The sequence below is a fragment of the Euprymna scolopes genome, chromosome 5, assembly GCF_053919585.1.
Source record: "Euprymna scolopes isolate OS-2025 chromosome 5, ASM5391958v1, whole genome shotgun sequence".
NCBI lineage: Eukaryota > Metazoa > Mollusca > Cephalopoda > Sepiida > Sepiolidae > Euprymna > Euprymna scolopes.
The window spans coordinates 2,316,526-2,333,521 of NC_136486.1; the positions used below are offsets into that span (position 1 = coordinate 2,316,526).

Genomic DNA, 16,996 nt, shown 5'->3' on the forward strand with positions numbered 1-16,996 from the left:
ACTGCAAGCACTTGTGCCCCCTCGACGTAAATCCCTGACAAACAGCTAAATCCCACCCCTTCACAGTAGAGATCCCTAGATGCAAGAGAGCCTTCTACTCCAGTAGTTTCTTCCCCAGAACAGCTAGACTTTGGAATTCCCTTCCGGGTTCCTGCTTCCCCGACTGTACTGACATGCAGAAGTTCAAGTGTAACATGAACCGACATCTTGCTGCCCAACTTCCTACACAGTATCCCTGTAACTTATGTCCCTGATAGTAGCCCCCTACATCAAAGTGGCAATGTGCCTTGTTTGGGGTGAAAATGCAATAAAAAAAACAAAAAAACATGGTTTTATGATTCAGCAGTCTTATACAACTGATATATGATAAATTTATGAAAATTTGCTCCAATTTTGCACCTCGTCTTATCTGACGGTCGCCTTACATACCAAACTATACGGTATATATATTAGTGTTAAGATGATTAATTGGAACCAGGAATTGGAAAAATTGAAAATTTGGGAGGTATTGAAATCTCAAAATCTGTGTCTATTTTCCAATGCCAAAACAATTCTTTTAATTGTATTTTTTTTTATTTGATTTTGTTTAAAGCAAAATTTTCCACTGCTCGTAGTAATGAATGATAAAATTAGCAATGCACACGGACGATAAAAATGCTTTGGATAATCACAGATTTCAAGGGGGTTCTTCTAAAATCGTCATATTTTAAAAACTAAAGCATCTTTTGTCCTCAAAATACCAACATTTTGTTCGAAAATGAATATACTTTCAAATAAATTGATAAATAATAATGTACATTATATATTTTAAGAGTTTTAAGCAAATAAAGTGATAAAAATGTTAGCATCATAAAACAACGTTTTCGGTAAAATTTTGTAATGACCCCCCCCCCCCCATTTGTAAGTGGTCGTACCACGTTTCTCTTAAGAATTTCATCATGAAATTTGGAAATTAACTAGAAGAGATATCACTTTTAATAGATTCGGTTGTTCGAAATTCTTTTGACAACTCATTTTTTTGTTGTGTTAAAAAAAGACTTCAACATGACGAGTTTGGAAAATTAAAAAAAAAATAATTTCTTCGGACACCCACTGTTAAATATATCAATGTTTTTAGTACATTTATCCATTAAAAATAAAAATGTAACTGGCTTTCTCTTGTGGTACCAAGCAATTTAAAATCATGATAACTGGAAAAAAAAATCATTCTATTTTTAAAAAGTATCTAAAAACGACCTGTAGAAGCAACAGCAGCAATATCAGCGATAGTATTACTGACAGTAATACTATCGCTGATATTAATTACTTTACAGTAAGCAAACATTTTTGTTTTGTTTTTTATTCCAGAACGAATTAAAAATTAAAAAAAATGAAAATATGAATATAAAAAAATGTTCTTACATATTTAGTTGGAGCTCATATTATCAGAACATAATTAGCTTAACTAGAGCTAGTCGGTTGTCAGAATATATAATTTTGAAGCAACCCGATGTTATTTTGGGGCAAATTTTAAAAATATAATTGAAAAACAAATATGTAACATGTGCACTTTTATCCATTGCATTCGTTTATAACGGTGCATTAAACAGTGTTTTGTTTTAAAAAACCCCAAAAAACAAAAATGTGAAATATGATTGTTTTTTTTGCTTCACGTGTGCGAGCAGTACCCCCCCCCCCACACTTCCAATATATTTTAAATAAGTGGGCAAAAATACTTAAGTTTTCCAAATGTCACATTTTCTGTTCGTGACGTCGCTTGTTTTAAATGAAATTTATTTTTGTCTATTTGTCGTAATTCTTAAGTTTCACACCCCTTAACATAAATTACGACAAACAAAAATAAATTTCATATTGAAAAGTAATTTGATGTCCAAAATCTAAGGCTAAGCATTTTCAAAAGCCAATAATTATGACCCACTAACCATAAATATGGTGGTCAAACGCCTTCTTAAAAAATCAAAACAAAAAAAAAAAAAACTCCCTTAATTCTACCTCTAACCCTAGGTATGAGTGGCAAGCCTCCTCCTCTTAAAGCCTTCTTTAGCCCTAACAATAACGCTAAGTCTAAGTAGCAAGCTCCTCACCAAACAAAGTTCCTTGGTAAGCTATATATAAGTGTCTTAAAAAAAAATCCCTTCCTTTTTGGTAATTTTGGGGCATTTTTGACCTCTTGAGTCCCTGGGGCGCCGAATTCCTGTATAAATGGATAACGGTGCAGTTTCAGGCCTTAACACATGTATATTTGAGTTGACCACTGTGAAAAACCACTATATAGTCAGACATATCAAGATTTTGTTGAGAAATATTAAAAGAGCCACAAAAAGAGGCGTTTTTAGCCCTAAAAGTCCCCGGGGACGCGAACCAGAATTTTGCCAGGGTGACCCTTACTGGATTTATGTTAAGAACAATGGGCTCCACATTTTGGCCAAGTTTAATAAGAAAAATATAAAGGATGGATCAAAAACTTTTCCTGAAACTTGGCCAAAATGTGTAGGCCATTGTTCTTAATATAAATTTAGTATGGGTGACCCTGGCAAAAATCTGGTTTGCGTCCCTCTGGGACTTTTAAGGCTAAAACAAACATGCCTTTTTGGGGCTCTTTTTTCATATTATTCAAAAACTTGATATGTATGTCTATATCGTGGTTTTCCATGGTGCTGAATTCAAATATATATGTGTTAAGGCCTAAAACTGCACCATTCGTCCATTTTCACTGGGATTCGTCATTCCAAGGAGCTCAAAAGTTGTCACAAATGCCCTCAAATTGCAAAAAAATTACACTTTTTAACCCATAACTTTTGCCCCATTTATTAGATTTTTCTGAAACTTGGCGAAAACGTGAAGTCAACGTTGGCCCTTCACACTTCTCACATTCATCAGTTCTTCACTATTTTTTGTGGCGTCATCTCACATGCTGCAACAGAGGGGGAGCACGCACACACAGCTTGTTTTTCACATTCTTTTCCTCCTTCGTGGCAAGGGTTCGAGCCTGCCTGCCTACTACCACTTTTTTTTTTTTGCTCAACATACACCTCCAAACACCCGGGCAACACCAGACACCCAGGCTAGTTTTAGTTTTAAGGGTAATGATGCTATGATTGTCTTAAAACTGAAAAAATTATAAAGTTCAATTGTTAAACTAACACTGAGTATTTTTGCATTTCATAAACTTACGTTGATTATTATCCACAGTGCTTGAAAAAAGTGTTTGTCAACAAACAAAATCCTCCACTCTCTGAGACAGATGACGGCATACTGAATGTAAGCAATGGACAGTTGCAATCTGGAGGTAGTTGGCATCTACCCTGATACTGAACTAATACGTACAATGTGTGTTTGAATCAATTCCCATTATATTCATCTATTTACGATTGAACAAATTAGTTCAACCAAGTCATAAAGGGTTAGATGCATAAGGAAATCACTTTGGATGTTCTGTGAAACTGCAATAAATTAAGTCACATCTATTATCTACTTGCTATACCTACCCAACATTGAGTCGTTGAAATCTAAATTGACTTTAAATGTTTTATTTTTCTAGATTGAATTTGTCACTGGCACAAAAAAGGCACCATCAAGTACTGACGGACCTGTTGGTAAGTGGTCAACTTTATTTTAACATTTAAATTTCTATTTTTTTTAATATCATTTTTTATTATTAAGAGTTGTCTTAATTTTTTTTATTGGTAACTGAATTCTGACTTTGGATATAATAACTTATTTCAACTATGGATATAATAATAACTTATTTCAACTATAGATATAATAATAACTTATTTCAACTATGGATATAATAATAACTTATTTCAACTATGGATATAATAATAACTTATTTCAACTATGGATATAATAATAACTTAATTCAACTATGGATATAATAATAACTTAATTCAACTATGGATATAATAATAACTTAATTCAACTATGGATATAATAATAACTTAATTCAACTATGGATATAATAATAACTTAATTCAACTATGGATATAATAATAACTTAATTCAACTATGGATATAATAATAACTTAATTCAACATTGAAATGAAGGCAATGGGGAATGAAGTCATTGAAATAACCTAAAACAGAATTTTGTTTTCCTTTTAATAGTAATTTTTTGTTAAAATTGGATGATTTTTGGAAGATGTTTTCATTTTATGGTTAAATAACAAATTACGTTTTGCTTGTCTTTAAATTTTGAAAGTTCTTTTTTGTCGAACTATTAGCAAAGTTTTCTTTGATATGAAATTTTGGATCTGTTAAACTCCAATGTTTTCCATCTTAGTACACTGATTTGCTAGTCAGCATGTAAGATACTGGAGTTACTTCGATTAAGGTGAACAGTCGGAGTATCAACCTTATGTTAAATTATAAACTTTACTACCAGTATTTAATTTAATCAAGTGGTATTTTAAAACTGTTGGACAATATTTTGTGACTCCATTTTTATTTTTATTTGCTGCAAGGGTTGACTTACAGGCAGTAGTCGATGTGACAGGCACCAAGACGTTTCTTCAATCTTTGTATTTTCTTTGTGCTCCTTTGTGGCCGTGACAATGGAAAGTTCGCCATAGAAGTTGATTTTGGGAAGGCAGTGGTCTTTCATCCTGGAGTCGTTTTGATAAAAATAATTAGGAGGTCCAGGAAAAGCTGGCAAAGAAGTCACAGTTAAATAAATAATTAATAAAATGTCCTGTTCTAAATGCAATATGCAAATTAGAGGTTGAATGTGAATCTATTTTCAACATTATAAAAAAGCTTTACAGATGATCATAGATTTAAGAAAAATCATCTTTATTGAATATTTTTTTGGTGCTTTTGTATTATAATAACGAAAAAATATTTAACTTCAATTAAAACAATTGGTACCTATGTAATTGTTCATGAAAAACAGTTCAAATAAGGGTAAAAAAAAAAACGTTCAATAAGCTTATATGCTGGGTCGGACATATTGGGTCATGTGACTTAAGCAAAAGGGGAGGTAACTCAGTTGAAAACCGACAATTTATTCAGAAAACAAAAATAAACATAACTTATGCATAATCTGTGAATTTTTAAAAAATAATTTAAATGTTTGTAATTTTGATTTTTTTTTAATAACTATTTGAATATGCGAAAAATTAAATCTTAATTACCTCCACTGTTAACTTTCCAATTCAAATTGGTAGATTTTGAAACCAAATCGCTAGATTTTACCAATTTCTTTTTTCATGAATAATTATTTATCTACCTTGCCGTTTTCAATAATTTTTGGATCTCTTGCTTTTTGCGATATGGCTATTACATAGATAACATTAGTTTTACTTGAAATTCAGTATTTTTTTCCGTTATTATAATATAGGAGCACCATCTTTTTTAAAAGAAATTCTTGTTCGTTCAACAGAAAGTCAAAATCAATAAAATCTTCTATTTTTGTCTATTTTCAGAGAAAAAACGAAAGACGAAATGGGATGCCCAGCCACAGGGTCCTGCAGCTGTGGCAGCTGCCGCCGCACTTGTACGTCAACCTGGTGTTACCACGGCTATTTTAAACCCGGCTCGGGGGGCCCTCACCACCACTGCCACTGGTACAAAAAGCACAGTTATACCTGCCCTTGGCAATATAATGAAGACAAAATAAATTTTGTCATTTTATCAAAAATTGCAGTTTTTTTTTTTTTTAATCTTTACTCAAATTGTGCCGAAATGTCATGCACCATATTCATCGGATCTGAGATGACACGTTTGCTTTTTCATCATCGTGACAACAACGATACTCATAAGCACAATAGTTGTCTGGCTCCACCCTTCTTTTTAACAGCCCCTCCCCCCATAAATGTAGATTTTCAGCATTTCTTTTGATTTCTAAAGACTAGGTACTAAGCTACATCTTTTAATAATGGAGATTTGGTATCTGTCTGAAGCCAAAACTATACTATTACAGGGTGACCCCATGAAAGAACAGAACCCATATAAACTTGATTTAATTTAATCAACATTTATAAAATTTCAAGAAACATTTTAGGCTTAAACTTTAGCATTTATTGCTATATATGATATTTTTTTTTCCTTGCGTTCACCCCTAACAAGGCATATCACATCATCATCAACCATTACACCCTGTGGGGTGTTGGGCAGCAACAAATCCCCCTTCACCTCTGCCAGCCTAGTCAGTGAACCCCAAGAATGCTGCATAGCTTTCCTCTCCTTTTCTTGACTTTGGCCACCAGCATTCATACGAATTTCACTTGACTCAGATGCCCCCACCCTCACATACTGAAGTAGGGGTTCTCTTTGATGCCATTTCCATAACATACTTGTTTTACAAGAAAGAGTCATTAACCCTATGTTTAACCCCCAACCTGGAGGACCAGTGATCACTCTTTGTCTGGTTTCTGTCGACCTTTCTAGCAAGGGTGGCCCTGCCAGGTGCTTTCGCTCCCGCCAGCATAGCTCTAGGGATCATTGAAACACTAGCTCCTTCACCGTGACAAGGTGGTCATCCAAGAAAGAGACTTGGACATAAGGGGTTACTATTTGGGATGATGCCCGAGAAAGATAAGATGTTGGTTTACATTACATTTAAATTTTTGCATATCAGTACGGTCAGGGAAACGGGTAGGAGAGAGGGAATTTCAAAGTTTAGCTGTTCGAGGGAAGAAACTATTAGAGTGAAAAAGCTTTCTGGCATTTAGGGACCTCAAAAGTGAAGGGGTGTGATTTTGTTGCTAAGTGGGTTTGATAATTCTTCACTGTTTCTGTTATCTTCATTGATTTGCATAAAAGTAATTTTCTGTCTGAAATATGCTCCAAATGGGCACCGTGCCGTTGGAGGCAAAGTTGTACACATCGATACTGAACGCTGAACAAAATCAAGGTTTCTTTCTGTTTCAACACTCATTCTCCAAATAAATGTCTTTTAGACTTTTATAATTTAGATTTTGCACAATTCCGAACGCTATGAATTTCTGAACCGATCAAAATTTTGCTTTTTGATGGTGTAGAGCTACATTGAAATTTTCTCTGAAAATACAGTGTATGACTTTTTGATAAAATAGGTGTTCATGCAAAACGTTTTTTCATTGGTTGACCATGACATGTTCCGGGAGAATATGTTGTCCACAAGGTTTTCTATTATATTCTGAAATAGAAAAGAAAAAAATTATGGGTTATTTACTTCTATTAATGTATTTATTTTTACTCAGTTCAAATGGGGGAAATGATTTTATTAAAAAAAATTGTAGGTTATGTTTTTTTTTGGCTTGGATTAGGATTCTATTCCATGCTTCCGTTAAGTCTCGAAAGACAAAGGATGCCCCCTGTATGGGGCAGTAGCGCGTGTAATTGTGAGGCAAGGGTCGCGCACTCCCCAACCACACCTCTCCTGAATCGGCATTGTTTGAGTCCAGTGGCAAGGAGAAGACCAGGACGACTGGAAAAAATGCCGAGATGAGTGGAGAGCACATACAGCACCTGAAAGTCCCAACTGGTCACCCATTTAGTATTGACCAGCATCAATGTTGCTTAACTTTGGTGTGTCAACGTGATTATGCCGTATAGGATTCTATTAATGTACTTATTTTATTCCTTCTCGGTTCAGATAGGGAGATGGTAGTGTAGCATCTGTTCTGTGCTCATGATACCATTCTCCCAGGCATTACCTTCTCCATTTTTGGAGATGGTGTATTATAGTATCTGTTTCGTGATCATGTACATCAATAAATTATCACAATCAACCGCTCAATAGAAAACTTAACACTTACATTATATATATATATACGAGTAAAAATGTGCGGATGGATGTACATTTTCAAATGATAAAAATTATGAACGTTTTATTATTTTCATCCTCATGAATTTTTTTTTTACCTTCCATACAAATGAAAAAATTTTTTTTTACCTTCCATACAAATGAAAAAATTTTTTTTTTACCTTCCATACAAATGAAAAAATTTTTTTTTTTACCTTCCATACAAATGAAAAAATTTTTTTTTTTACCTTCCATACAAATGAAAAAATTTTTTTGCCATATAAATTTCTTATGAAATAGACCTAGAACAATAGTGATCAAAAAAAAGTATGCTCTGAATTTTTGAACACGAGTTCAAAATTGTAGCCATTTTAATCATTTTATGATGTGTAACTGAGCTGAATTTGAATCTCGAGTCGACTGACACTGAATTATGAAGTGAATCAAACGTTTCACGTAGGTGTGTTGTTGGTCTCCTGACAAACGAGAGATTGAACCTAGTAATTTACTTTCGTTCATCCGTTCATGCTTTTCTTTTTAGTCATGGTGAAAGTAAGTTTTGGCAAAATGGATTTTCCAGGGTAACTATGGTTACGCCAATGCCCCCCCCCCCCAAAGGAGGCATTATAAGGGTAAAATTGCCCCCAAATTGTTGATCCGTTCATACTTTTCTCAATACCCATGCCTTGGACTTTTAAAAAATTTGCACAAACATTAGTCATGGTGAAAGTAAATTTTTCACTCGTGGAGGGGGACTCTGCATGCTCAGCTTGTTTGAAATATGATTCAAGGTTCAAGCCAATAATTCCACTTAATGCTATAAAACTATGTTTATGTGCGGACTTAAATTAGTATTAAAAATGAGCTTTACTATGGCTGACACACATTAAAAAACATCAATTTTAAAAACACTTTTCTAAGAAATTGAATTTTTTCATAATTCTAATATATGAAATCATTTTTGAAGCCAAATTTGACGCAAAAATATATATTTTTTTCAATGTTTCTACATTGGTAAGCATTGTTTAATAAAAAAAAAAATACAAGAAATCATTATTGAAGCCAAATTTGATGCTAGATTTATTTTATTTTTTCAATAAATGAAAACCATATAAATTAAAGATTTTGGCCAACTCGAGCCTTCATCACTTATAGACATTGTTTTTCTATTTTTTTTTTTCATTGTCAAGCTATAACGATGAACACCATCCTCCTCTCTTGTCAAATGGAGATGGATATTAATGTCTTAATTTGCATAGAGAAAATGCTGGTCACCAGTGTATAAGTAATAAATCCAATATTTCTACATTGGAAAATTGAAAAATATAAGAAATCAATTTGAAAACATATTTAATATTTTTTTCAGTGAATGAAAATATTACAAATCAAATATTTTGATCAACTCAGGTCTACATCAAATATTTTCTTTTTTTTTTTTTTTTCCTTACTTCATTGTTGAGTTCTAATGACGAATGTCGGTGATAGCCAATTGTAATATAGTGCATAGGAGCTTATAGGAAAATATCAGGAGCAGCAAAGGATGACTGGCTTGGGAAGAAATTAGCAGCTGACAAACGTGCATATGTGAATTAGGAAGTGTGCGTGAGGCGGGAAAAAAATGCACCACATGGTTGACAGAAGCAAAGTGCGGGTCGAAGAAAATGGATGTGTAAATTTGAGGACGAGAATTTGCCAGTTATGGTCGGAAGAAGGAGAAATGTAGCCAGGCTAGATGGACATGTGGCAATAAGAGGCTTTAAGTGGTGTCAAACCGGGGCAGAAGTGGTAATAAATGTTTTAAAAAAGAAAGAAATGCTGATCCAGATGTTTATTTCATTTGTTTGTAACGGTCACGGTACACAATGTGAAGACCTAATTGGGAGTTTGAATGATCCATACGTCAGGCAATTCAGCATCTGAAGAAATTTGTTTTTGCCTCCAAATTCAAATGTTTCTTGTAAACCAAACAATATTGAATTGTATGCTTTGAATTCGATAAAACATATTTGATCATCAAAAAAAAAATTTCAGAATATTTTTTGCTTTAATCATGTAAAGCTCTCCACCATAATTACTGTTTAATCAAAAAACTGAAATATTAATAAATTTACACGTGTCTCATTATTTAATCTAGTTTGTTTCCATATATTAACCAGGTGCTTATTTATATTGGTGATCTTTTGAACCAACGCATTTCAGGTAAAAACATTACATACATAGTGGTGGAACGATTCCAATATTTTTCCCGATTTCAATACAATTACTGATTCCAATTCTTTATAAATCTTTAAATATTTAACCATAAAGTCATTTTTCTTGATTACCGTAAAAATACATGTTAAGTGTGCATATATTTTCTCAAACGTAAAAACACACTTGTGGGGGTAGGTGATCTATAGATTTTAGTATTATTAGTCGTTCAAAATCGATAAATATTTATTGTTTTCTTATTACTACTAACAGTGGAAGATTTTGTTTTTAAACAAAATCAAATAAAAAAAGATGATTAAAAGAATCGTTTTTGGCATTGGAAAATATGCATAAATTTTCCTGATTCCGATTAATCGTCCCAACACTAAACTCATTTGTCATGACAGATTTGACAAAAACTCATCCAACAGAAGATGTATTTTAAAAAAAGACAACTACAGTGATGCATTCGTTTTAAAGATGGCGCACTCTTAATTTGTCGATTCAAATTAAGCTTTACATCCCTTGTTTATCATACTGAATTAGTTGCACAACTTTTCCTCATAAAACCATATAATAAAACTCCATAATTCAATGAATTCTATTTTTACTTGTAATTATCATTCTAGTGGTTCATTTTTCATAACTTTTGGAATTTACTCTAATTTTGTCACGTAAGTACGTAATGTTTTCACCTGAAATGCGTTGTTTTAAAAGATAACAATTTAAACAAACATGATTAACCATTCCAAATCTATACTGTCATTCTATTGCATTATTTCCTTTGGATCTAATCTTTAATATAATAATATTGTAACGTTTAATATAATATTGTAACGTTTAATATAATAATATTGTAACGTTGCCGTTACATACAAACAAGAGGAAATAAATAAATAAAAATCTGAGTTTAAGAAAAGTTTTTATTTTATTACCGTTAAAAAAAATATTTCTACTCTCTAGTCTCTCGCCATCGTCCATCTTACCATTTGTTCACTTTTCTTCCGCCTGCATTATTGTCTTCGACTTTACATGTCCATTTTCTTTGATGTCGACTTTCTTTCTCTGACCACATGGTGCATATTTTTTCTCCTTTTTGTTCTTTTTGTTCTCGTGCACACTTCCTAATTGGCATATGTGCCATTATCGACTGCTGCTGCTGCTAATCTCTTCGCAAGCCAATCATCCTTTGCTGCTGCTGATACTTTTCTACGCGCTCATATGCACTATGTTACATATGTGCTTCACGTTTCCGTATTTTTATAAATCAAGGGAATTAATTCAGCATATAATATTTTTATAGATTTTTTTTCTTCTTTTTCTTATAATTATGATATCTTGTCTACAGTGGAATGATGAGTATGTCACGCTAATTCATATTGAAGAATTTAGCTCTAATCATTTAGGAAAATATCAATATGGTGCATGACATTTTTTTTTTTTTTTTGGCCATATATATATATATATATATATATGTATTTATTTTAGGCAGCATTTTTTTTTTTTTTTTTCATTCAAACAAACATTGCTAAAGACAATAGAGAGCTTTAGTTATACTATTTTTTGACTTTTTCTGATGATGGCTTTTGTTTATGAATCAAAGGTATTAATAAATGTCTCCTAGTTAGATTTTTCTCTTCTGTCAGAGCTGCTGAAGCATATGGCAACTTTTTGCTTTTCGTCTTTCGTCAAGACATCATCAAGAAAATGTATAAACTTGATTGCGCTGACAGGCGGATGGTGGTTAATAGTAGTAGGAATGGTTGATGCATGTGAGACTGTTTTTGTACAGTGGGGAGGAAAGGAGTGTCCGGTTTTGAGGTGAAGGCAGAAATTGTGACATGCTTCAGTAACTCTGATCGTAGAGGAAAATCTAACTATGGGACATTTGTTAATTACCTTTGATCCATACACAAAAAAATCAGAAAAACTTCAAAAGGTATAACTAAACAAAAGTTGTCTTTAACAATGTTTATTTATATATATATATATATATATATATATATAGATAGATAGATAGATGTTTATTTGTTTTTGTTAGCGGTACTTATTGAATGAATTTATTTATTTATATGAAAGTGCATTTTTACCTAAATGCGAGTTGGGAATAATTTTCCCTTTGACCAATTTAGTACACCCATATGGGGAGTGATATTATTGTTTTTAAAATATAATTTCAGTGGATAATTATATTTAAAAAACAATGCATATGCTGCTCCCCATTTGGGGGTACCAAATTGGTCAAAGGGAAAATTATTCCCAACTCGCATTTAGGTAAAAATGCACTTTCATATAAATAATTGAATTCGTTCAAAAATGTATCACTAACGAAAACAAATAAACAACATCTACGTAAAAACATGATACATTAGTAGTTGTGCGAGATAGTGGAAGAGGTTTAGGCTTCTTATCACGGGGTCCCGATTTCGAATCTCGCTAGATTCAGCCACTCATATGAGTCGTAGATGACAAAACATGTGTCACTAATATATATATATATATATATATATATATATATATATATATATATGATCGACTATTTGGAAAATAAACTTGAAAAACTTCATATGTCTTTGTCAACCTTTCTTCTGACAAAGCCTTCGACATATGAATGGGAAACGTTACTATTGTAAGTTTCTCAGACTTTTACGATATACGTTTACATACATGCTCAAGTGTATATCATTATACACACAGTTCACTTACTAAGTTCAAATTTCTTTTTGTTTTTTAAATTCTACAAGTATTCTCTGTTACAATTTGAAAGAGAAAGAAAGGGTCAAACACAAATTTTCCTTTTCCCATGCAAAATATCCATTTTTTTTTTTTTGTTCACAAAATGAACTTTTTATTGTCAAATCTTGATAACCTCTAGAAACTAATACTTGAGTGATTACACTTTTAGATGAGTTTCCTAATTGTTACCGAAAATGAATCGGTAAATTGTTCAAATTCAGTCAGATTTATATTTTTCACTTTCATATTCATTCTGTCATGGTAGATATGAACCCCTGACTATAGGTAAAAATGATAGTAAATATTCAGTTGATTGTTTGCTAGTGATCTTGTTTCATCACTTTTAAAAATTGTGTTTTCAGCACAATTAAAAAAATAATAGGGTTGATATGCTATAAGACATCAAATATGAAACTTGCTGAATTGTAAAAATGAAAAATTTTATTTCTTGGTAGAGGTCAAGTGCTGTTGACCTTGGTTAGTGATACTCTTAGTGTTGATCACGAAAAAGTGTTGGGCGAGGGGTGGGCATCCTCTATAAAACTTTTGCTTTAAATAAATCTTCACAGATGTTTCCATGCATTCAGATTCCAGGCTTGGATCTACCAGTTCCGATGATGCTCCTTAAGCTGCATGCTAATAAAAAAATAAACGACGACGCAAAGAAGGTTGAAAAGAGCATAAAACAAACTCGAGACGCACTTGAAAAATAATTTTTTTAACTTTAAACCTTAATTTTAATTTTCATAACAGTAAGCTTAATTTAATTAGCATAATGATCGCTGCGGTTCATAATACAGTTGTCTACAAAATAATAATCAGTCTCCTCCCTTCTCAACAGAATCACTGTCAGTCATCATCATTATAACTTTTTGTTCCGTGTCGGGATTTGTAATCGGGCAGTGTCCGTGGTAGCGATAAGCTCTGAATTGGAACACACCTTGTTCAAGGGATAGTCCATGAAAATGTGTGCGATGGTCTGCATGTCAGCGTTGTAGGAATATTGAGTGTCCTATACATAGTCCACTTGTGCGGGTTATTCATTGTGAGGAGTGACATCGTTAGGTTTGAACAGTAATGTGTAAATGCAGCAACCTAAAAAGAAAATGGCCACTGTGGGTTATTTTTTATTTATTTATTTATTTTTTTTACAAAGGAGTCCATGCTTATCAAAGCCCAGATAAGAGTTAATGAGTGTACAGTAGTCAATGGGACAATATTGTAGCAATTGTTAGTCGAAATTTGGTAAATTGGATTACTTAAGTAAGGGACGGCTCATCAAGAACTTGTTCATGTTGAACTTGAAGATGACCATATTGTAGTCGGCTGGAAAGCAGGAAAATGGAACAGAGTTCCACAGACCTGCACTTCTAAGAAAAAAACTTTTGTTCATGGAATCTACATTTAGATTTAGGCACAGATAAAGAGTGGGCGAAATTATTGATAGTGCTTTCAGCTAGACGAGTGTTTTTTTTTTTTTTTTTTTTTTTTTGTGAAAGTTTAGTAAAAACTGAAACAAAAAGAAATCCTTACATCCTTTCTAGATTCTAAAGATATTTGTTTGTTGGGAAAGTTTGAGTCGCTCAGAAAGCACATTTTTTTCTATTGAACAATGAAATCTATCTTTTGAGCATTTTCATCTCCAACCATCAATTGCCTGTGAATAAAAGTTCAATACAACAGATTTCAGAATTTCACAAATTATTAACCAATGCTTGACAATCTATTTAAATAATTTCTAAATTGTCAACCAACTTCATGACAAGTTCAAATATTGTTATTTCTTCAATTCACATGAAATCATTGTCATAAACAGCATTTACAAAACTTCAATCGCCATTTTTTTTCCTCGGTTGCTGTGTCTACACATTACTGTTTAAACTACTCCTACTACGTTCATAAATATAATTCTAACTGGATTTGAAATCAGTTTGCTCTTTTCATATTCTTTGCAAGAAACTATTCAACCACTTGTTGGCATCTAATATGTACCAAATTTAATGAGCATTGCCTTTTAATTCTTGTACATTTAATCATTTAAAGGTTTTTGCTTTAAACAAAAAATAAAAAATGTAAATTGTGTTTTAAATGAAAAGAAAATATGAGATAATCATAATTTGCTTCAGAATTGTGTGGATGAGTATGCAGCAATATCATATTTTCGGAGTTCTGTTTTATCCGACGTGATATGCTCAATTTTTATGCATTTGCTGATTAGCTTAATTGCCTCTGTCTATTGCGGACGGTTTTATGAGCATCGCTTAATGAAGGGAATAGAAAGATTAAAAAAAATAAAATGTGTCATCTCCTCTGCACGTTGGGCGATAAAAATGCAATTTAAAACAAATATCACCCATTGAATGTACGAACGACAAACAGTCTCAAATTGAAATAACTGTACATCTATAATATAAATCTCACCTGTCTGTTTAAATGTAGGCGACGAATTTTCATGAGATTGGTATCATTTTGAAGTTCGATGTCTCGGACAGCAAATATCGAAAAATTTGGCCAAACACATTTATTCCTTCACCCTCAACTGGACAATTTTCTACAAGGAGGGGTTGATTTTTTTGTGAGCCATTTTTGCAAGTGATCGTATTGATTGATTCACTTTGCCTAATTTTAACCTTCCAAACTTGCAATTGCGTTATGAAGTAGTGGTAAGATGTCAGATTTTATTTCACTTTCTTTTCCGCCTTCGCGTCACGCGTTTGAGCCAGCCTACTACGACTTTTTTTTTTTTTTTGCTCGACACACCCCTTCAAACACCCGGGTACCCAAGCTAGTATAAATAAAATGCATCCAATTTCTATTTGCAACTGAAGTGTGATGAACCTGTGCAATTTCTATTCTTAACTGAATTTTAACAAACTATGGAATAATAACAACGGAAGCATAGCGGACCTATAAATTTTCTATTTCATGTGAACATGCATTCTTTTTTTAAACAAACCCAACAGTATTTGCATCGAGAGAGGACATGATTTTGCTGTAAACAATATGTTAGTTTCGATTCCCCATTACCTCGTTCCCATTTTCTTTTGTTGGTTTTTTTTTTCTGACATTTTCTTTCTACTTGCAGAAATGAATGCCCTGTTCGTTTTCATGGCAAAAGACTTTGCTGAAGTTTTCCCACATCAGTTGGTCTACATTTTTGTTACAATAAACAGTTGACGTTCGTTTTAAGCATTTTTTTTTTTAAAAAAGCATGAACAAAAAAATTCATTTCCACATATGAAATGCCTTCAATAAGTTTCCAGAATTTTTTTTTGTACAAGCATTTAAAATTGTCGTAAACTCTTGAATATTCAGTATGTTATTGCTATACATCTTTTTTGTGAGCCATTTTTGCAAGTGATTTCAGGTTAAAATGAACAGCTACAAAAGGAATTGGAATACATCTTACTAAAGCCTGATTGTCACAGCTGGTGAATTTCAAAAATGAAATCTGGACATGAGGACTCTTTAGAAAAATGATATGCAAAAAAATTTTGTTTTAAAATTGGAAAAAAATGCCATAGAGACGTATGGAATGCCTCAGACTGCATTTGGACCATCTTGTATGAATCAAGCATCAGTTTTTGAATGGCATAAGAGATTCAAGAAAGTCGGGGAGTCTATGGGGGATAATGAGGGGTATGGGAGAAGTAAGGAAGTCAGAACACCAGAGTTGATTGGCCAAATAAAGAATTTTATGGATAAGAACTGTTGTGTATCTATAGAGTCAATAAGTGCGCAGTTTGATGTTAGTGTGGAAACTGTACACACAATTAATCATGAGGAACTGAAGATGCGGAAGATTTGCACAAAGTTTGTCCCAAATGAAAGAGACTGTGACAAGGTTCATTGACACACTTACACAACAGTACAACAAGTGCATTGCAGCCAGAGGAGATTACTTTGAAGGGGACTAAAACTTCATGAGTGTACTATCAATCAAAGTGCCCATATGAAAAAAAAGTCTGGAAACTTATTGAAGGCACCTCATAGTTTGGTTTTTAAAAACGATGGGGATTCATTCATTTTAACAAATTTAAAAAATATTCTATTAATGAGTTATCTCTTAACAAGGCCAAAAGCCACTCGAGAATGAAGGTTGTTTTCTATCTTCCGTTAACAGTTGTCAGAAGAGTATTGTAATAATTTTAGTGCAATTGCTTAAACATGGCAGAAAAATTATACGTAAAATATCTTGAGAGTAAAGTCTTTCTTCAAATAATACATGCGACTGAGGGCCACTTGTGAATTTCATATTCCCATGAAACTCCCTCCTTTGGAGGAAACTGGTTCAACTCGCCTAGGATGAGTGCCATTTTGATCGGCAAAATAAAATGTAGTTTC

General features: G+C 32.8%; 1 protein-coding gene across 4 annotated transcripts in view; it reads left to right on the plus strand.

Moving 5' to 3' along the window:
* Positions 1–15,836, plus strand: part of LOC145276689 (SAP30-binding protein-like) — a 58,654-nt gene extending 42,818 nt beyond the window's left edge. For 2 of the 4 annotated variants that reach the window (XM_080127870.1, XM_080127872.1), the window contains exons 9-11: positions 3,542–3,596; positions 5,424–5,494; positions 15,738–15,836. In XM_080127870.1, the coding sequence (XP_079983996.1) occupies positions 3,542–3,596; positions 5,424–5,494; positions 15,738–15,743 (132 nt within the window). In that variant the 3' untranslated portion in view covers positions 15,744–15,836. Of the gene's footprint in view, positions 1–3,541; positions 3,597–5,423; positions 5,639–15,737 lie in introns of those variants that run through there. The other 2 variants (XM_080127869.1, XM_080127871.1) reach the window with 1 other exon arrangement.
* The last annotated feature ends 1,160 nt before the right edge of the window (positions 15,837–16,996 follow it).